At 39.0% G+C, this 21,930-nt stretch overlaps 1 protein-coding gene across 2 annotated transcripts; it reads left to right on the forward strand.

The window, feature by feature from the left end:
• Window positions 1-6,967: 6,967 nt before the first annotated feature.
• On the forward strand, window positions 6,968-20,958 carry LOC148023459 (uncharacterized). 2 transcript variants are annotated; one of them, XR_015693650.1, is made up of 7 exons: window positions 6,968-7,201; window positions 7,293-7,383; window positions 7,662-7,933; window positions 19,960-20,115; window positions 20,223-20,285; window positions 20,473-20,607; window positions 20,808-20,958. XR_015693650.1 is itself a non-coding variant. In XM_087696427.1 (7 exons), exons 2-7 carry the CDS (start codon window positions 7,346-7,348, stop codon window positions 20,829-20,831), a joined length of 720 nt encoding a protein of 239 aa, XP_087552553.1. In that variant the 5' UTR covers window positions 6,970-7,201; window positions 7,293-7,345; the 3' UTR covers window positions 20,832-20,958. The 2 variants fall into 2 exon arrangements, 1 of the variants encoding a protein (XP_087552553.1); XM_087696427.1 differs by having other exon boundaries at window positions 6,970-7,201; window positions 20,223-20,317.
• Window positions 20,959-21,930: the final 972 nt, after the last annotated feature.

The following is a 21,930-nucleotide window of genomic DNA, read 5'->3' on the forward strand; positions in this document are numbered from 1 at the left end:
ATATAAGTGATTAATGCAAATTCTAATGTACAAATGCCTAAGGTGTACCACCGGACCATTCTACTGCCTTCACTCTGAAGAAATAATGGAATCAAGAAACCCGCAAAAATTGGAAAGAGAACGATTATCGTAGCCGAGGTATGTTACTCATCATGGGTAATAATTTAATTGTCTTGAAAGTTTTTTGGTAAGTTCAGATCAGCATTCTGACTCATATCATTCCGATTCATATCAAGATCTTTTATAAAGATTCGATTATGAATCGGTAATGGTGTAAGAAAAAGAAAAAAGTAGTATTTGACTAATAATCTTTGATCACATTCCTACCAATGTCATTTTTATTACAGATGGACAAACTTTTTTGGAAACTGAACTCTTCTATCGCGGGGTTCGGCTTGTCATTAACGTAGGATCATTTGTAAGTCGCATTGGACCTATTGCTTAGCCGAAAGTGATGAAAGCACTTTGTGGAACCCTGAAATTGGAGCTAGCACAACATCGTGAAGTTGCAACTTTTGCGTAATTTGGGTCAGACCTTGATCTTGCTACCCAGTATTTGCCATATTGTGGCGCTAGGCCTACCGAGGTGCTTAAATAACCATAATACTCCTCGATTTTTATCGAATGACAAATCGTGGTCATCTTTGTGGCGGTCAATGGGTTTTTGGACTAGATCCCTTTGACATAGATTGCTTAGTATGAGAAAGAGCTCCCCGAAAGAATCAAACCACATATACTTGAGACTATCAAAGAGTAAAAGCAATTAGGTGAAGAAGTACAAAAAGATGTGGCTTACGTCTGCCAAAGAATTGCTACATCAATAAAATAACGAGACCAGTTATCACCTACAGATTTGTTTCCAATTAGTATGCTAGATTGGCAGTATATGCAAAATATGGTTGACCATATTTTCTTTAGCCTTTGATATAAGTCCTATAATGATTCCTTGGGAAACTGAAATATTTGATAATTTCTTTTTCGAGGATGGGTTTGTCTACCATTTTTCAATTATTAGACCCCATCATTTCTAATAATTGGGTAGAGGCACAAAAACAAAATCTTTCTTTATATACGAGAATACTCTATCTCATAAGTAGGCTTACACCTATGAAACTGCGGAGAGTAAATCTAAGCCTTACGAAAAGAGGGACCATAGAATTTTGCATTATAGATTTAACATGCAAACTAAATGATTTCAATATTGCACTAATGGTTACACCAAATAACCAACTTAGTGAGAATGTACGTTATCATGCACCGGGAAACCATTGAAGCCATATATGGAATGGCCTACTGTTACCACAATCCTTATTTGTAGCGATGTTGTAGCTCAAGGGAGGACCCTTCCCATTGCCAAGGAGATCCTTCCACCCACACCAATAGCTTAATAAGGAGAGCACCTGGGCTAATGGTTAAGAGTTTGAATCTCTTTTGGTGGGCAAAAACACGTAGCAACCGTGACAATCTGAAGCTGATGGCTAATTGCTATGAGAATTCAATTTATTTACACTGTGTAATATAAGACTAGTGGCATGACATGATTTATGACTGTCCATATGACTGTTTAAGCTTCTATTTCAATTTGCCATTGTCATAGCTTATCTAATTCGTAGTTAATCAAGCCATATGATCCTTGCTCGCGGCATTCTTAGTTATTTAGTTAGCATAGAAAAGAATTGCCATGAATGCTGTCTACCAGTGTAAAGCACCAAGGAAAGGGATTCAACTAAAGAGAAAGGAAACGAGATTATTTAAAGTGTTCATTTTCTTATTGTTCTGACACTGAGTGACGAAAGATAAGGGAGTGAATGGGATTAAATACCCTAGTAGTCCTAGCCGTAAACAATGGATACTAAGCACTGCACGTATCGACCCGTGCAGTGCTGTAGAGTTACTGTTAAGTATCCGGGTGTACTTAAGTGGCTAGGGGTGAATCAGAAAGCTACGACTTTGTTCCTTTATTGAAGTTTGAAGGGCCATAAGAACCTTCAGGCAGGAAAAGGAGTCCTCTTTCGCCCCACAAGCGTGCGACCATCGCGAAACAAATCCAGGTCCCAATACACCCAGTGCCAGATAACAACAAGAAACAGCAAGCCAGATAGTATGATAGCTACACTTTGTAACTCCAGATGCCTGCATTAGTTATGTTATCTCCAGTAAAGCTTCAACCACCCCATGACTTCATTACTCCAATGCGAGTCATAAATGCAATAACAAACATGCCTTGCTAGGAGGAAAGCCCTGAAAAGAGGCCTTTTATGATGAAATGTTCCGGCTAGAAGTCAGTGGACATGTAGGAAGAATTGTTCAATATGCATTAGCTCTTGAACGTTTATGGCATTGAAGAAGAGAGAAATGCAAATCAAAGAAAAAATGAGATTGTTTAAAGCTAGAACACATGCACACATCCACCTATGGCACCACCATCTCTATGATGTAGTATGGCTTGAAGGACCTCCTAGGCATGCTCACACATGCTCCTAGGTAGTCGCCTCATATTTGAAATGTGTCCAGCCATGTCACATCCTTCCAAATGTACACACACACACACACTCACATAGAGACATAGAGCCCTCATATTCTTGTTCTCTTGCCCCCTTCTTCCTTAGTTGCTTTTAACTACTTAGTGAGATAACTCAATATTAAAGCATACAATTTCTCAAGCATAACAATTTTTCAAGCTTAGTGTACGACATCTTAATACTTTTGCAAGTTTGACCCTTTTTTAATGTAGGCTCTATTTTGTTCATACCTATCTTGTAGCTTCCCATGAGGACTATTTCATGTTATTTCTATGTGTACCAAGCCATTGATGATGGGTTTAATGGTTTCGAATATTGCTTTTTGGGTTGGTTGGCACGGTACTTTTTTGCTTTGCAACATGAGGATTGAGCATGGAATATTATTTTGACCAGCTTATTCATTGATGCTCTTCATTATAAGAAGTTTGACTCAAATGGGTGTCCAATATACACATAATTTTTTTATCAATTATCTATCTATGTTATTTTAATTGAAAAATAAATCTCTTGACATGGCCTTTGCGCATGATTTTAGGAAAATTGATATAGAGAGGGATTTGCAAAATAGAGGATTTCTCATCTACTACAAAAGATAAGATTCTCTTCATTTACCAATTACATTAATGTTTTCTAGTGGTTTCTTAACTTGCAAAACCAATCTCATCCATATAAGATAATATTCTCATTTTTTACTTCTACTTATTAAACTAATGTTCCACTTCTACCTATTATACTAATGTTAAAGTGTTGCTTTTTGAATTGCACAAGTTGATAGAAACAATATGGAGGAAGACCAACTGAATGTAGACAATATGGAGGTTGGCGTTGTTGAAGGTGTGAGAGGTGGTGTCCAACGCAAAGCAAGCTGACACACAACGTGAGGTTGCAATCTAAAGTCTTGAACTAGGTATTGCCTTTGCTTGAGATAAAGAAAATTGAAAGGTTTAATCATTATATTTGTGTGCATGCTTGGAGGAGGTAGCTCATTAAAATTGGAAGCAACTCTTAAACCTCCACTCTGATTACCTCCAAAATTGAAGGTGGCCCATCTAAAATCAGTGGTGGCTACTAAACCTTCACCTATCATATTTGCATGCTCTTGTTAGAAAAAAAAAATGCATTAGCAATTTCTTGATTTCCTTGATCCACTTGTTTGCAAAAGATATTGTAATAGTTGTATTTTTGGTTGGGGAAAACCATGTTACCTTTATGTAGACTTTCTTTTATAAAATTTTGGAAATATTCATCAGTCAAAAGTGTTAAATTTAAAGTGTTCTAGTTTCAATTTTTGGTCATCTTCAAAAACATTTTAGTTTTTTAATATTTGGAGGCATTAATGTTTTAAAGTAATTCTATTTTTGGATGGGAAAAATCATATTGCCTATTTTTACATTTCTTGTAATGTAGGATTAGAGTGGAGTTCGATAGTTGTTTCAATTCTAAAGTGGTATAGATTATTTGGAAATAGCATAGATTATATACTAGGTGCTTCACATCTAGGACCTATCCAAGCGTGGGTCTTATACTTGCCCTCTCTCTCTCTCTCTCTCTCAATGTTTACAAAATACGTTAACATATGTAAACATAATGATGGCAAGGGTTGGAGAGTACACAATTACACAAAATAAAAGATAAAACAAAAACAAAGGGGAACTTTTAGGGTGGAAAAAAATCTCAATAAGTTTTAATGAGAGCTTGGTCAAATACACATATGGCATTGACATTCTCTCCACCACAACACATTGCTAAAGCACAAAAAATCCATCATTATTTTATTTCACACATTAATGTAAACCATCATTCATTGGTAGGCACATTATTGACTCTTTTTTCTCCAACACACACATTAGCCTGACACTTAAATCTACATAATTTTTTATTTGTACTCTCACACACTTAGATAATCAAAGGGACACTAAAACACCAATCTATATATCTCTCATACAAAGAGAGAGAGCTTCATACAATCAAAGGTGTATATATACACAAAATCAAAGCTATATATTCATATAGGCTTGTTCAACTTGTATCGTATTTTGTATCTAAGGTGGCCTTAAACTCATATAAACATAAGTACTCCTCTTTAGTAAAAATCTCAGTTTTTAAAGATCCTTAAGGTATTAATTGAAGATATAGATGCTTAATACTTGAATTGACTCTACAGCCCAATACCCCCATGCCCACTTGAGTGTCATCCAACTTCACTAGCTCAATCCACTTGGCTTTGTCGGTTCTGCTAGATACTGCCTTCTCTCACTGCTACCTTTGTTGGATTATTTCTTGGCACCTACCCGTTTTTCTCCACTTTGCATGCACTCACTATTGCCCAATGCCCACTTGTTAAACTATGCCCACACCTGCTTTTGCCGGTGGCGGTCGGCACTTGTTACTGCTACCCCACTAGCTATTGTATGCGTCTAAACTTAGAGAGAGAGAGAGAGAGAGAGAGAGAGAGAGAGAGAGAGAGAGAGTGCGCGTGTGTGTGTGCATGTATGTGTGCAATAAAGACACATCTATCTTAGACATTCCACTAAAGGAATGTCGCCTAGGTGGCGAAGTGCACATGCAAGTGAAGAGAGAGATAGAGATGAATCCATTAAAAACTAGAGAAAACAAATAAAGAATAATAACAAATATATAAAAAGGCTTGGAATTTATTTAGTGCTTGCTATGTAAGAGATATTATAGATTATAGAAGAATCTTACTACTATATTATTTTGGTTGTCGGTTCAGGAGGCCTCGAACCTCTAGAAGGCTTCTCAAAGCCCCCCTCCCCCCCCTCTTTCCAAACCTCCATTTTTAAATTAAAATCCCTCCTCTCTCATGTGTAATCTCTCCCTTTCTCTTCCCCCTCCCCTTTTTAATTAAATCTCCCCCCTCTCTCACTTGTAGGGGTTGGTCTCTCTCTCTCTCTCTCTCTCTCTCTCTCTCTCTCTCTCTCTCTCTCTCTCCCCCTTTTTTAATTAAATCAAAAGTTTCTCTCTCTCTCTCTCTTAGTTAGATTATACTTTTTAATTTAAACTTTTCTCTTTTTTCTCACTCTTTTTTCTCCTCTTTTAATTAAATATATTGAAATATATTTTTAACATTTTATTTTATTTTCAATTAAATATTTTAAAAATTTATTTTAATTTAAAGTTTTTTGACATAGTTTTACACACTTTGAGAGAGAGAGAGGGGGGAGAAAAAAGGGGAGAGGGGAGAAGCAAAGGGGGGAGAGAGAAAGAAGAATTAAAAAAGGGAGAGAGAGAAGAAAAGTGGGGAGAGAAGAAATAGAGAGAAGCAAAAAAAAGAGGGACAGAGAGGGGGGAGGGGAAATGAGGAAAGATAATAGTCTTTTTAAAATTAAATATTTTAAATATAGTTTTTGAGAGAGAGAGAGAGAGAGAGAGAGAGAGAGAGAGAGAGAGAGAGAGAGAGAGAGAGAAGAAAAAGAAGAAAAGTAGGGAGAGAAGAAAAAGAGAGAGAGAATTTGAATACAGAGAGAAAATTATAGAGAGAGGAAAGATAAAATTTAAAAGAAAGAAAAGAAAAGAATTTAGAGAGAAAGAGAACAAGAAGAAGAAAAGGAAAAAAGAGGAGGAGAGAAGAAAAGGAAAGAGAGGGGAGGGAAGAGAGAGAGGAAATATAAAATTTAAAAGAGAGAGAGGAAAAAAAGGAAAAAAGAGAAGAGAGAAGAGGAGAAGAAAAGAGAGAGAGAGAAGAGAGAATATGAACATAAAGAGAGAGAATTATAGATAGGGGAAAGATAAAATTTACATGCTTTAAGAGAGAGAGAGAGAGAGAGAGAGAGAGAGAGAGAGGAAACAAGGAGAGAATTATAGAGAGAGGAAATATAAAATTTATAAGAGAAGAAAAAAGAGGAGATAGACAGAAGGGGGAGAGAGAGAGAAAAGAAGAAGAAAGAGAGAATATGTACACAGAGAGAGAATAATAGAGAGAGGAAATATAAAATTTAAAAGAGATAGAAAATAAAAAAGAGAGAGAGAAAAAAAGAAAAGGGAGAGAAAAGGAAAAGAGAGGAAAGAGGGGGGAAAAGAAAAAGGGAGAGAGAGAGAGATAAACTAAAATAAAAGGCAAAGAGAGAAAAAATTAGACATAGGGAATTGTGAGAGAGAGAGAGAGAGAGAGAGAGAGAGAGAGAGAGAGGAGAGAAAAAAATAAAAAACAGAGAAAGAAAAGAGACTTGTATGATAGCACGGCAACTTCACTTGCAACTTTGTGACAGCTTTGCAACCTAGCGTGCTAGTTATAGATTATAAATAGTATACATATGCTCAATGTGAGAAATGGAGAGACTTGCCATAGAAACCTGCTCCACATGTTCGGGCTCCAAAACCATAAAGGCCCTTTTAGACTGGAGGGGTGTTGGGCCGGCCACGGGCCCACTTTGACGGTTAAAAAGCTCGCAAAAGTCACGAGGCGAGAGGCAGGGTACACTCCTTGCACGGAAAGTTCTTGAGGACAGTTACCATCCACGTGGCCATCTCTTCTTCGACACAAGAAGAGGAAGAAGAAAGAGGCAGAAAGAACCAGAAGAAGAAGAAAGAGGGAGAAAGAACCAGGAAACAGAATAAAGTCGATCGTTGGAGTCGAGAGCATTAGACCTAGCCTGGTCCTTCCTGTGCTTCCACCAGCGTAACGCTTCATCTTGCAATAACGTACCACGCCCAGCCAGGTAACATAGCTTCTAGGCTCGCTATCGATTTCCATGTTGTATTCGTTTCAGGGTGAAAGAACTTGAACATGTCGTATGAATTTTCACACAGGTCCGCGACTACAGATATAGTCAATCAATCAGATCTTCCTACTCTTGAAAGCCATGCTTTGCCACAGCAGCCTGCGAACAGAATCTACCAGGTATTTGATATTGTTTTAAATTGCATGCTGTCTTATGTCACTGCGATCAAATTGTAATCCGTTAACACCATCAGGTTTGATATCGTGAATCTGAATGTGTTGTGTATAGGGTTGTCACATTAACTCACTCTGCATTATAGCCATGTGAAAATTTTGAGAATGCTGGATGCATCAATTTGTTGATGGTATGCGAGTCCTGTCACGACTCTCCTTCAAATATATCTGCATGTCTTATAGTTCTGGTGCTGATTAAAAAAATTTATTACGAAACTGAACAGATGGGAGCTAATTTTTGCACCTGAAGGCTCACAAAGAGGGTTGTTGAATGAGAGTGCATTCAAGGAAAGATCATCGAATTTTTCGTCTGATCTACCAATAGAATTAGCCTTTCCTAGAGAAACCTCTCATGAGAAGACATCAATCAGCTACCCTGATGTTCAAACAAGCCAAGGCAACAGTGTACACAGGCTTTCACACGACATTGACAAAATTTTTGAAGATTTCCCTCCAGCTTGGTGCACACATGATTCCCATGCTGTGAAGTGTACAGGTATTTCAACCCTATATCATCCAGATCACTGCATTCTGTCTTGTGTTGTGGCCCACCATGACAGATTCTGAGAATAATTGAGTTGATTAGGTCAATCACTAAGAAGCTGAACTTGCCCAATTTGATTATATTCAGTTCATGTGTGATAGGGATCTTCTACAATTTAAGTGGTTCTATGAGTGTACCACTAAGAAGCTTCTTAGTGATTAGGCCAATCACTAACAAGCAGAAAATGGAATGTGAATAAAGACTGCTCAACTCTATTATATGCAGTTCATGTTTGTTGATGATCTCCTACAGTCTAAGTGGTTGTATATCTGTACCCTCCTTTGACCAGTTCCATTTTATACAAGTCTTCTTGACTGAAAACATGAGCCATCGAGCTGAATCTATACACTACAGTTCATCTAGCATCATTCCCACTTGTTCCTACATGTTTGTATCGCTATTTGTTTGCATCTTAATTATCATACTTGCATTGTGTAAGCATACTCCCTTTTACCTTGTCAAAGAGTGGTTGAATTGGATCCACCACATTCATAACAATTACCATTGGCAGTCTCATTGTGGCAGTTCCATGCCAGCTGACCCTCATCATTTCCTTATCATTACCTCGTCCACCTCATCATGCACCTCTGCTACACCTCTACATGGACATCCTTGCTACACAATGGTTCTTTATGGACCTCTACATGGACATCCTTGCTACACAATGGTTCTTTATGGGGGATAATCTTTAAGTAGCTGTTTATATATTGCCTTAAAAGAAAAGAAAAACAAAAATCTAAGACCCATCGAATTGGGCTACTCAAGGGAAGATTTCCATTGCGTTTGTGATAATGGTAGGTGCTTAGTCAGCCATTGACATAGGTGCTTAGTCAGCCATTGACACACCCTTGGCCCAATGCCTTTGTTTCTTTGGGGTGGGATCGTCTTGGTAAAAAGAGGGTGGACAAGTGTCCTCTCTCCATCTTGGGATCTTTTTGGGCTTGAGAGGGGGTCTTGAACCACTATAAATAAGGCATGCATTGATGTAAAATTTACACGCATAAATGCTTGATTTAGTCTCCTTAAAACGCCCCAAAAAGTAGTAAAAACAATTATAATATTGTTTTTATGGTGGTCCATGCTAAGATGGATTAATAGAATTTGAATATGACGGAACAAAATGTGATCCGTCTTTCAAAAACAAAAGGCATTGTTTTTGAATAGTAGGACAAATGTGGTAAATGTCCCATCCCATCCTTGATCATTCCTTCTAGCCAACGGTCATCGTCTTGCGGCCTATACACATTAGAGGTCATCACCAGCTTAAAGGAAATCTGCCATTGCCATCGCCTAATCTCTTATTGCTGTTGCTAATTCCTTTTGCATATCTGTATTGGTGTCATCTGTAGAAATTACACGGCACAGCGGACAGAATCTAAGCAAGGAGTAGAGAACACACAACAAATATGAGAAGAATAGAGACTGCTTTAATTTCAAACGAACTGGTACAAAGATGGCTTTATCTACCGTGCGCTTCCATTGTGAAACTTAGATGGCGATCTAAACAGATGATAGGTGAAGAGCTAGGGTAGTTGGAAGAACTCTGACTAGGTAAAAGTTGGATTGATGACGGCTTTAAAGGGGTCTTTCTTTTATAGCTTGGGAAGGTAGTCTGGTCGGCAAGTCCGACTATATTATGAACCTTTCCTACTCAGCCAAGGAACATTTCCTTTACCATTGGGCCGGGGTTGCTGCCCTCGAACCCCCGTCAAGGGAGCCATTGGCTCCCTTGAGACCCCCTAGCCAAGGATTGCTTCCATAACCCCCGAACCCCACAATATGGGCCCTTGATAATTCCCACATCCCACAACTCGATGTATTATGCTTTAAGTTACTACTTGTATAACTACTCTATCTAACCTAAAGGCTAGATCCACAATGGTCACTTTTTGCCATTCAGTCACATAGACCTCATCTGACATGCAAGTCAAGATAAAACCAATGTCCGTGCTTACACATGGCTTCTCCTCGTAATGGGGGCCTTACAATTTAGAGCACCATGGATCATTGGTGGCACCTTACGAGGGTGGGGCATTGGGCATATCTGACACTTCCCCCTCAATGTCCACCCGCAGGTGAACTACATTCTCGGCCCAATGTTGAGTCTTTAAAGATGAATTTGAAGAAGCTTTGTAAGAGCTTTGGTGAAGATATCTACTCCATTCTTCTTTGTCGGATAGTAGACCAACTCTACTATCCCATTCTTGACCAAGTCACCCACATAGTGATATTGGATCTCAATATTTTTGGTGCATGCATGAAAAGTTGGATTTTGGGCAATGGCGACGCAACTTTGATTGTCACATCTTAGCACTATTGGATCTTCATCCTGCATTTCCATATGCCATTGGATCCTCCTTAACCATACTGCTTTACATGCAGCAAAGCAAGTTGCCTTGTACTCTGCTTCAGTAGAAGATAATGCCACAATTGGTTGTTACTCATTGGTCCAAGAGAAAATTCCTGAACCTAAAGAGAAATAATATCCAGAAACTGATTTCCTGGAATCTCTATCATCTACTCAATTTCAGTCACAATTCCCCTTAAAAGCACTTTCGGAACTATATGTGATATCATAGTCAAGAGTTCCCTTCAAGTATCTAAGCACCCATATCCTAGCTTTCCAATGACATTCTCGTAGTTTGTTTGAGAACTTGCTCAAAACACCAACAACAAAACTTATATCTGGCCTGGTGTTATATAAGTAGATGAGGTTGCCAACCAACCTCTTGTACCTCCCAATGTTTGCTAGTGCTGATGTATCCTCAACGGATAACTTTACATTGACCTCAAGAGGTGTAACTATCTCCTTACACTCGGTCATGCCAAATGCTTTTAAGATCTCCTATGCATACTTCTTTTGAGAGATGAAAATTTTGCCACAGACTTCAATCCCCAAACAATAGTGCAATAAGTCCAAGTCTGTTATTTCAAACTTAGAGCTTAAAGCCTTTCGAGTCTGATGGATCATATCTTCATAGTCACTTGTAATAAGAAGGTCGTCCACATATAGGACAATCACTACAGACTTTTCACCTATCCCTAGAAATATACAAGTTAGCATTTGAGACACATCTTTTGAAATTGAAACCTAGAAAGAATTTATCTATTTGCTGGTACCATGCTCTAGGGGCTTGTTTTAGCCCATATAATACATTCTTTAGCTTACATACTTTGTTCTCAGAATGGGGGACTTCAAACCCCGGTGGCTGAGCCACATACACCTTCTCCTTGAGGTCACCATTTAAGAACGTTGATTTGACATCCATTTGGTAAACTGGCCACTTCTTATGAGCAGCCACTGCAAGTACTATGCGAATAGTGGTTATTCCAGCAATTAAAAGCAAATGATTCTTGAAAATCAAATCCTTCAACTTGTGAAAAACCTTGTGCAACTAATCTGGCTTTGTACTTTTCTAAGTTGCCATCAGTCTTATGCTTTACCTTCGAGACCCACTCGGTACCAATAATCTTCCTATTTTCTGGCCGATCTACTAGCTCCCAAGTATGATTCTTCATTATGCTGTCATACTCAGCTTGTATAGCTGCTTTTCATGCTGGATCCGCAAGTGGTTCTTCCAAGTCTGTTGGCTCCTTTACTTCTCTCATAATCTCAACCTTCAAGGCCATATTAACTATGTGAGCAGAAGTCTTTCTTTGCTCCTCTATTCTTAGTGACTTTCTTGGTCCATCAGCTTTTTCCTCAATTGTGCTAGGCATAGGATTACTGCGATCATAGAGCTGCTTCACCCATCGCGGCAATGGCTTTGCCGTGGCTTGATTACATGTTGGTGAACTTTGTTCTCATCATCCAAATACGATGCTTTCTTTTCCTTGAGTGTAGGGACAACTCTTGGGATAGGTTCATAGTGGACTGCTTTTTCACTAGATGATAAAGTAAAAGAACTTATATTCTCCTCCATTGTATGTGGCTTCATAACTCTCAAATCCCTGCTCTTCTTGACCAAGCAACACATGCTATAGCTTCCCTACTTCAAGATTTTCCTGATGACAACCCATTTGCCATAGGAGAGCTCAGCCATGGAGCCAGAAACAGCCTCGAAAAATGCAACACATTTTTTGGGCTGATTCCAGCCTACTTCCTGCTGTTCATGCTGAATCTTCAGCCTTTGGTTTTTCATTAGACTATTGGCAAGTGAAATCTTCCATCAAACTCCAAAGATTGTACTCTATTTTTGAATCTTCAGCCTTCCTGTAAACCCTAACTATGTAGTCTATGACAGCTATGAAAGCTTCAGCCCAAGCTTTCAACTCTCATCAATTTCTTGAAGATTCTTCATCATTTCAGCTCGTGGGATCATTTCAGTAAGGATTCTTGAAGAAATTGCAAGGATCAAGCATGAATGGTCAAAGATTGAAGCTTAAGAGCTTCCATGGAGCCAAAATTTGGGGAAAACGGGTTTAATGCTTTAATCTTAAGCATTTGAAGCTTTAAGATTGCTCCCAAGCATTAAATACACAAGCCTTGAAGCTTATTTTGGCAACATTGGACCACCGGAGGCTTCATCAAGCCTTTGGGGATTAATCAAGTCATCATCAACTATGTCAAAGGTACTCTTTCTCAATTCTTAATCTTTGTGTAATTCATTTGCTGAGCTTAATCCACTTGATTGAGAGATTAAAGAATTAAATAATTTCCATTAAAATCTCAGCCAACCATTGCTTGAATTAATCCATTTATATAATGCAATGTTTGCTTGATGCATATTGGTTCTAATTAGTGAATTAGAGGCTTCAAGCTGAAATTTCTAGCATTACATTTAATCCGATTGATTAAGCCTATTGATTGATCAGATTGCTCATTCTAATTCATTGATTGGCTGATTTCTTTCACCTAAGCTTGAAATATTGTAAAAGGGTAAGTAGTAGCAATTAGTGAGTCACTGAATTGTATTGGTAAGACTCTCTTCCTATCCAAATTTTTAAAAATTTCATCCTATTGAATTTTATGAGAAGGGGCTGAATGAATATTTCAAAAATGCATTTCATGTTGATTGATTAGAGTAGTATGCTATTGCCATGTTGGTATACCCACCGAGGAAAAAGGTGGATGCCGGGGGAGATAGTGGGACAAAAGAGGGGTGACCCTCTCTCACTATCGAAGATCTTGAAGGGATGCAACTAACCAACTCGGGGGGGGGGGGGGGGAACTTTACCCACTTCTCGATGATTCGGAGCTCGTCGTACAGGGAGCTTGTCCTGTCGTTTTATTCCTCATACAAGTACAACGAGTGGAGAATGGAAGATTGAAGTGCCTTCAAAGACTCAAGTACCTTCAAGAGCAAAATAGGATAAAACAGGGACTTTAGAGGACACTACAGGGTATTTATAGGTCCTTACAGGTACCAACTTTATTACTGAAGTACATGTGCAAGTACTACAGGGTGCTCGCAGGTCCTATTTAGTCTCCTACAAGGTTTGGTAGCCATTTGGAACTACCATTATACCCTTACAGGTGGAAACATGGCATTTACAGGTTGAAACAGGGTGCAGGCCTGGATAGTTCAGACACAAATATTGAATTGTAGAATTTTCTGTCCTAAATATGTTATGACGTGCTATAGCTCATCTTAAAGAGGGCATCGTTGGTTTGGATCTGAATAAAAAAGTTTGGGAATTGGAGCTTCCTAGCTTAAGTTATAGCCAATTTTTTGACACGGGGTATTGCAGGACTGTACTATTATGGCAAGGCATAAAGGCAAAAATAAGGCCCAGGATGAGTATGCACAGCAAATCAGAGATTCTGTGCTAGATAATATACCTCAAGAGAGCCCTGAAGAGCCTCAAGTGCATGGAGAAATCAGTGTACTTAACAATATCATGTGTGAATATTCCCTAGAAATGATGATATAAAGATTCATTTTGCTTCCTTTTATTTGGATGGATTTGCGCATACTTGTTGGAGCTACATTAAAAAGGAAAATATACTTATAGAGAATTGGGAAGCTTTCAAGACACTTATGGCTGAGGTCTTTGTCTTTGCTCTTGAAAAAGAGAAATTGGCACGGAGATGGTATGATTTAGAGTAAAGAGGCCTAAGTGTAAGGGAGTATACTAACCAATTTCTTAATTTTACCATGTATATAGAGAGCATCAGTGATGAAGCTAAACTCCACAATACATGTATGGTTTAGAGCCATCCTTATCAGCTGATGTTATGGCGGAAAACCCTTCCACTTTTTTCAAAGCTATTGAGCTTGCGGAGTGCTATGGAAGGAAATATAGAAGAGAGTTTTCATTTCAGTCTGGTTATGGACAATCAAATAGGCACAAGTTGGCAATGTTTATGGCAGCAATTATGCGCCAAGTGGGGGACTTAAGGGTGCCAACTTATCCACCATTCAATGCTTCAAGACCTCAAAGCAATTTTAGGACAGCAAACAATCCTAGAGTTAATTTCAAACAAGGAGATAGCAAACCTAAATCTATTTCAGCGAATATGAATCCCAAGTTTATTCCTATGGACCTCTACAAAGAAAGAAAGGAAAAAGGCTTATGCTTTAAATGTGGGAAAAAGTATATACCTGATCATGCCACAAAGTGTGTATACAAAAATGTAAAAGCCAAGGTTTATAGTATGCTAGTCTTTGAGGATTTTGAAGAAGATATTGATGAGGTTAATGCAATTGTATCTACTGTTGAAAATGATGATCTTGAGGAAGAATTTGGGCAAGAGTACTTTTATGATCTGGCAGAATCTTTTCCTTTTGATCCAGGTGGGAGTGTTTCTTTTGACCCATGTGGGACTTATGATGAGTCACTTGCTACCACTAGTTGTTCCATTTCCATGGATGCTTGGACAGGTTCTAAAAGCCCTTATGCACTCCGTATGAAGGGTAACATTCATGGAAAGGCCGTGTTCATTTTGATAGATAGTGGTAGTACACACAGTTTTGTGAATAAGTGCATTATGGATAAGCTGAATTGTCTTCCCACGGACTTATAGCAGTCCATAAGAGTTCAAGTGGCCAATGGCGAATAAGAAATAAGCACCCAAATATGCCCACAGGTTTCTTTACAGCTAGATGAAAATTATGAAGTAAAAGTAAACCTGATTACCTTGGAAATGTGACCCATAGATATTGTACTTGGTTGTGATTGGTTGATGACATTAGGCAAAATCACTATGGATTTCTCACAGCTGTATATGGAGTTTATCATTGATGGACAACTCATCCATTTACAAGGAATTTCTAGTAGATCAGATTTTCAGCTTATCACCATTCAACAACTCTAAAAGGAGTACAAGAGGCGCTCACAAATATTTGTTTTGCACTTGAATAAAGAGATTGAAGATCAGTCCATAAATTCAGCAAGTCACCCAACCTTGAAAGCTCTTCTTGAGGAGTAGAGGGACTTGTTTGAGGTGCCTACTTCATTGTCTCCCTAGAGAGTAGTATATCAACCCATTGATTTGGAGCCCAACTCAAAGCCAATCAATGAGCCACCTTACTGATTGTCCAAGTGTGAGTGAGAAGAAGTAGCCAAGCAAATCAAAGAGCTTCTTGAGATGGGATTCATTGAACCTAGTTCTTTACCCTATGCATCTCCGGTCTTGTTAGTCAAAAAGAAAGATGGATCTTTCAGGATGTGTATTGACTACAAGAATCTCAACAAGATCACAGTGAAAAACATGTATCCAATACCCAGGATTGATGATTTACTTGATGAGTTCAAGGGGGCTAGATTCTTTACGAAGATTGACTTGAGGTCAGGGTATCATCAGATCCGCATGTGAGAGGGTGATGAAATCAAGATTGCTTTTAGGATTGCTGATTGAGGGCTTTATCATTTCTTAGTGATGCCATTTGGGCTTACAAATGCTCCAGCTACCTTCTAGAGTTTGATGAACAAGATTTTGCAACCTTTCCTATTTCAGTTTGTCTTGATCTTCTTTGATGATATTATGATTTTTAGTAAGACCCTTCAAGACCATTTACCACACACGAGGAAGGTTTTTGATGTATTGAGACATCACAGACTCTTTGCAAAGGAGAAGAAATGCTCTTTCATACAGACTGAAGTGGAATACTTGGAACATATTGTCAGTGAAATTCAAGCTAACCCCAAGAAGATGCAGTGTATTAAAGATTGGCCAATATCTACTATCACTATTTCACTTAGAGGATTTCTTGGTCTATCTTCATTTTATTACCGATTCATCAAGCATTATGCGGCTATTGTAGCTCCTTTGATTGATAGGTTGAAGAAGGAAACTTTCTTTTGGAATGCTCTTGCAGATAGTAGCTTCAACTAGTTAAAGGAACTCCTTACTTCTGCTCCTATTCTAGTATGCCTGGATTTTTCGAAGGAGTTTACCATACAGTGTGATGCTAGTGGCTGAGGCATTGGGGCTATTTTGTTACAACAGCATGGAGTGATTGCCTTTGAAAGCTGTAAGCTTAGAGATAAGAAAATGGCTATGAATATTTATGACCAAGAGATGTTGGCTATATTGCATATAATAAAGAAATTGCATCATTATTTGTATGGTAGCCGCTTCAGAGTTCAAAGTGAGCACATGGTTCTTAAGTATTTTCTCACTCAATCCAATATGACTCCTAAGCAGTATAGGTAGGTAGCTACATTGCAAAATTATGATTTTGACATCACTCATATGAGAGGCAAAGACAATGTAGTGGTTGATTCTCTTTCTCGTATGTGGGCTTGCAAAGTTTCAGCAATGACTGAGCTACATAGTGATTGGGTTGAAGAACTACAGGAGGTTTATCTTTTGGATTAAGAGCTCAACTATATTTTTCGGAAATTATAGCAAGGTCTCATGGAAGATAACTTGCATTATCAGCTTCAAAATGACCTCATGTGTTAAATGGCAAGATTATCATTCCCTCTATTTTTTCTTTTACAAAGAAATTCTTTGCCTTTAGTTGGACACCTTGGAGTTTTCAAAACCTATGATAGGATCAACAAAAGCTTCTATTGGAAAGAGCTGTGGAAAGAAGTCAAAGACTTCATCATGAAGTATATACCTTGTCAGCAAGGACAACACCCATAAACTAGGTGGTTTGTTACAGCCATTACCCATCCCTATAGGCAAATGGACGCACATTAATATGGACTTTATTACTGGCTTGCCTACTATAAACAAGGGATGGAATAGTATATATGTGGCAGTGGATAGACTCTCCAAGGCAACCCATTTCATTCCAACCAAGACCCAGTTTACTGCTTCTCAAGTGGCCAGTCAGTTCATGAAGCAGATTTTTAGACTACATGGATTATTGTAGGTGATTGTTCATGACAGAGATTCAAAGTTCATGAGTAACTTTTGGCAAGCGGTATTCACATCCATGGGCACTAAATTGGCTCTCTCTACGGCTTATCATCCATAGACTGATGAATAGACAGAAAGGGTAATAGAGACTTATCTTTGCCATTTTTGTTATGATGTCGAGAATTCATGGGACTCTTGGTTACACTTGGCTGAGTTTACCTACAATAACTTTAATCATGCTAGCATTGGAGTTTCGTCCTTTGAGGCTATGTATGGCTATAAGGCGCTCTTACCCATAGTCATTTTTAATGAAAGAATCAATCCTTATGGGAAAGAGGCTTGGAAAGAATGCAGACCCTTCTTCAGCAGTGCAAGATGAATCTTAGGAAAGCTCAAAACCAAATGAAGATGTATGCAAATGAGAAGAGGCGACCTTTAGAGTTCCAAGAAGGAGAATTGGTTTTATTGAAGGTGCCCAAGTCTCAGTATTCTACTTTGAAAGATGGATCCAGTAACAAGCTTACTCACAGATTTTATAGCCCCTACCAGATCTTGAAGCGCATTGGAGACTTGGCATATAGATTGGAGTTACCCTCTTCTACTAAGATTCATAATGCATTCCATGTTAGTCAGCTCAACTCTTTCTATGTTGATCCTGTCGATATAGTTGATGAGTTGCCACCTATTGATGAAGGAGGTCTTATTCAATACATCCTAGAGGCTGTCATAGGTCAGCATGAGAAGAACCTTCGATCTTGTTCCATCATTGACTATTTGATCAAATGGAGAGGTTTACCACTTGAGGAAGCAGGCTTGATTGCGTATTAGATCAGTTTCCTTTCTTAAGGGACACATTGGTGGCTGAAGCTTACTAACTATGGAGCTAGTTATGGTGCAGACAGGGACGTGACAGCAGATTGTTTTAGAACAGTTTTTATTCTGCCTAATTTTCAGAATTATGCCACCTACATAGGGTTATTGTACTCTTCAAGAGCTACGTTTTGACATGTGGCACGCCTCATTCAGACACTTCTACCAGAAGTTATGGTAGATTTGATTCAGCAGGGTGTGCTTATACAACAAGTTGTCTGCTTCATTTTGAGCTCATCAGTTGAAGACTTTAAGGCTCCAAGTACCTTTGAAGCATTCTTGATCATGTATATAGCTGAGCCCTACTCTTATTCTTCCATTTCAATCCGTATGTTTTTCATCTTTCATTCATTTTTCCATTTGTAGAGCTGAAAACAGAGTAGTACTTTGTTCTATCCATCCTTTTTCAGTCTTTGTTAGTTTGTTTTTTAGGGCAAAAACCTTTGGGACGGGATGGATTGTAAGAAGTTGGGAAGAATAAAGATTTAGTGTGTAAATAGTATTAATGCCATGTCACACTGACATTGGTATAAAAGGAGGGGACATATAATTTTTCTCATCTTTTGACACATTAATACATTACTATCCTTCTTCTCATTACCTTGCTCTTAGTTTTAATGGTTTCTTTCTCTTTGCTATCTTTCTCTCTCCTATTCTAGTCTTTCTCTTTCCTCGTCACTCTCTTTCTCTTTTGCACTTCTTCATCTCTCTCTTTTGCAGTCTTCTCTCTCCTCTTTCCTCTCTCTCGAGTTCACTTCTTGACAGTTTGGGAGACTAAAGCAGCGAGGAAGTGCTTGATATCATCTTTTCTTTGAGAGTTCTCATTCCTAATGACGAGCTTTCCAATCGAGGGCTTAGGTTTCTTTAGAGAGCACCTAGCTCTGATACTATGTAAAGAAATACTCGAATGTGGAATACAAATACACTCGTACGACAAAGCACAAATTTACAAAAGAACTCAATAGGGTTAGGGTAACTCAAAGACAAAGATGAATGAATAGATACAATACTCAATGCAATAAAGACTCTATGCAAAATGAACACAAAACCTCGAACTTCCACGTCTTAGGATTGGGGCTGAGAGTATGAGCGAGAGAGAGTGTCATTTTGTGTAGGGGTCCCAAGACACAAGCAAACAGAGATTTGTAGAGTGGATTGGGCTAAACATGCAGTGGCAGTTCCGAACAGTGGGCAGCAGGCTGGAGATGATTTGGAAGATGAATTTGACAACAGCCAGCTACAAAACACAGCTGTCAGAGCAGTGAGTTGGCAGCAGCAAACACAAGTGTCTAGCAACTCTCTGATTGAAAGTGATAGCTAGCTGGCTGCAAAACACAGCTGTCAGCTGCCCCTGGAGGTGAAGGGGACCGCTGCAGGCTGTAGGTGAGCTGACAGCAGCAAAAATAAGTGTCTGGCGGCTCTCTGATTGATGGTGATGGCTGCAAATATTGTGGACAGTCTGGAAAGCTGCCACCTACAGAAAATGAAAGGTTAGGAGGGCTGGAGATTGATCGCCAGGAGCTGATGTAGGCTGGTCACCACCACCATGAACTGAGGTATCTGCCACAGTTGTGGCTGTACAATGATTAGTGATGTTACTACTGGGGTTACTGTTGTAGTACACTTTGGTAAATTACTCAAATTCTTACTGAGTTCATGAATTCTTTTTGCTCATGTTGTTGCTAGGGAATGATTGATGGCTATTTTCATATTGAATAGTAGTCTTCATACAAACATCTACTTATATTGGCACATTTTTATAATAATGGATTTGCTCCTATGTAAGTGGTCCAAGTTTTCTGAACCCTCAAATGTGACATAAAATTTGATAATTGGACCTCAATTTTGCTAGACATGCAGACAAGGAGCAGGAGCAGGGGTCGGAGCAGTAGACGGCGATCGAGAACAGGCACGCCTTTATCATCCTCCCATGGTTTGCAACGAAGTGGTGTATGGTCCTTGCATACTGTAAGGGGACCTCTTAGGACAAGGCCAACTATGGTACAAGGTAGTTTTGACTATCGCTTAATAAGTGTTTAGTTTGGAAGAAGCATATTTGTATGGCTATTGGGAAACATGAAGGGGCTAAAACTGCAATGCATCTTGTTGATGCAGGGCCATTTGGTGTTTTGATAGCCCTTGTATTTGCAGTTGCTACATTGGCAGCTGCTGCTAAAAGTATGTTATTTACCAGCTCAGACCATCACCAAGTATTTCTGTGTACCTTTACCATCAAACTTTCAGTTCTACTCATCAAGTAGTAATGTCAAAGTGGTCTTCCATATTGCTGTGTTACCTATCCGTTATGTGTACATACATTGACAGTAACATTCATTTTCTGAAGTGAAGATTTGTTGTATGTCAGAAATATTGCTCTAAATGTAATGGGTATGGAGTTCACATATGTGATCTTTGCAACGGTCGAGGACAAGTTGAGTGGGAAGGAAAGCTAAGGCATAGAGATCCATGTCCTTGTTGCTTTGGATCTCGATACAGGAAGGTAAGGCCTATTCTTTTGAATGAATAATTTTGCATGTGTTAGTGTTGCAATTTTCAAGCATTTCTTTGTGCACGTAGTAATAAGCTGAGACTGCAGCGATCATTCACAGTGAAATAGGCATTTGACCCTTCTAGGTAGGAGACTTTATTCTTGTCAAGATTTTGCATGCATTGGTTGTAACGAGTTTGTCTTTGGTTTAGTGCTCTGCATGCGGTCGCTGGTAGTCTTCTTATTGAGACAGTTCGCAACATGGAAGTGTCCGAGGACATGCAGAGCAACTGCGAAGACATGTGAGCCGGTGTACATTGGAGTATCGAACTGTATCTTTTTGGTGCAAAACTATTCTTTTGCTTTCTTTTCTCCAACCTTGGCAGGCAAGCAGGATTATAAGTGTCTTCATTATCATTTGAGTAATAGAAATCTTGTTCACAATGGATTGCAATTGATCCATTGTCCCATACATTTGACCTCATCAATTTTGGGGCAGATCTAAAATCTGCTTTGTACTTTACTGTTACATGCTGAGTATGTGGCTATATTTCTCCAATCTCTGTTTTTCAAGTCACTTCTGTATGTCGTTCTCCAAGAAGAAATTTATGTCTATAATTTTGAAAACAGTGCAAAGCTCTTTCAATAGGTGAATCTGAAAGACGTGTGTGGCTCTGAGATGCATTGGAGAAGAGGCCACACCCACCACCCACACGACAACCAGCCCCTAGCCCCCAGCGCCCACCCGCCCTGCCGCACCACACTCCCCACCCCCTAACACTATAAAAAAGGATAACACGACGGGGTTTTCCAGCGTGCCCATGCAATGTCACATATTCAACGAGGAAATTTGCCTAGAAGTTTAACGAGGCTGAGTGGAGTGCATGTTGGATTGGATTAATTTCATTTGCTCTTGCAAGCATCCATAGGTAACTAGGCATGATGTGCCTATTTACTGAGTTGCCTCTTGAGTACACGAACTTATAAAGAGAGAGAGGAAGAGTACTGGTGCAAGTGCTAGTGAGAGGATGCTGAACAATTAGTGTGGCATTTCAAGGCTCCAACAATGAAGCATGCAAGTGCTTTACTCATCCAAGATCATCTTCGTTTCCATTGGTGGTAGTGTAATGGAGTTACACATTATGCGAAATAGACTTTGCTTTGTGCATACTGCACTTGCAAAAGCTTGAAAGCACATGCAATGGTGAAGATGGCGTTGATTCCTTGAGATATGTGGATCGGTGATGAATGGAGACATTGAATCTAGAGAAATTTGGAGGAGTCATGGCGTATTTTAATAGTTGTTTTTTCAATCCCTTACTTCCCTTCTATGGT

Source organism: Lygodium microphyllum, chromosome 16, assembly GCF_053477565.2.
Source record: "Lygodium microphyllum isolate KBCC chromosome 16, Lygodium_microphyllum_v1.1.10, whole genome shotgun sequence".
In the NCBI taxonomy this organism is placed as follows: domain Eukaryota; kingdom Viridiplantae; phylum Streptophyta; class Polypodiopsida; order Schizaeales; family Lygodiaceae; genus Lygodium; species Lygodium microphyllum.

What these genes read in the sequence shown, in the direction of transcription:
- LOC148023459 (XM_087696427.1), top strand. Translation starts at nt 7,346, where the DNA reads ATGCTTTGCCACAGCAGCCTGCGAACAGAATCTACCAG. An exon ending in AAGGCCAACTATGGTACAAG is followed by an intron (nt 20,116 to 20,222) that starts GTAGTTTTGACT and finishes TTGTTGATGCAG; the next exon opens with GGCCATTTGGTGTTTTGATA. An exon ending in CCAGCTCAGACCATCACCAA is followed by an intron (nt 20,318 to 20,472) that starts GTATTTCTGTGT and finishes GTTGTATGTCAG; the next exon opens with AAATATTGCTCTAAATGTAA.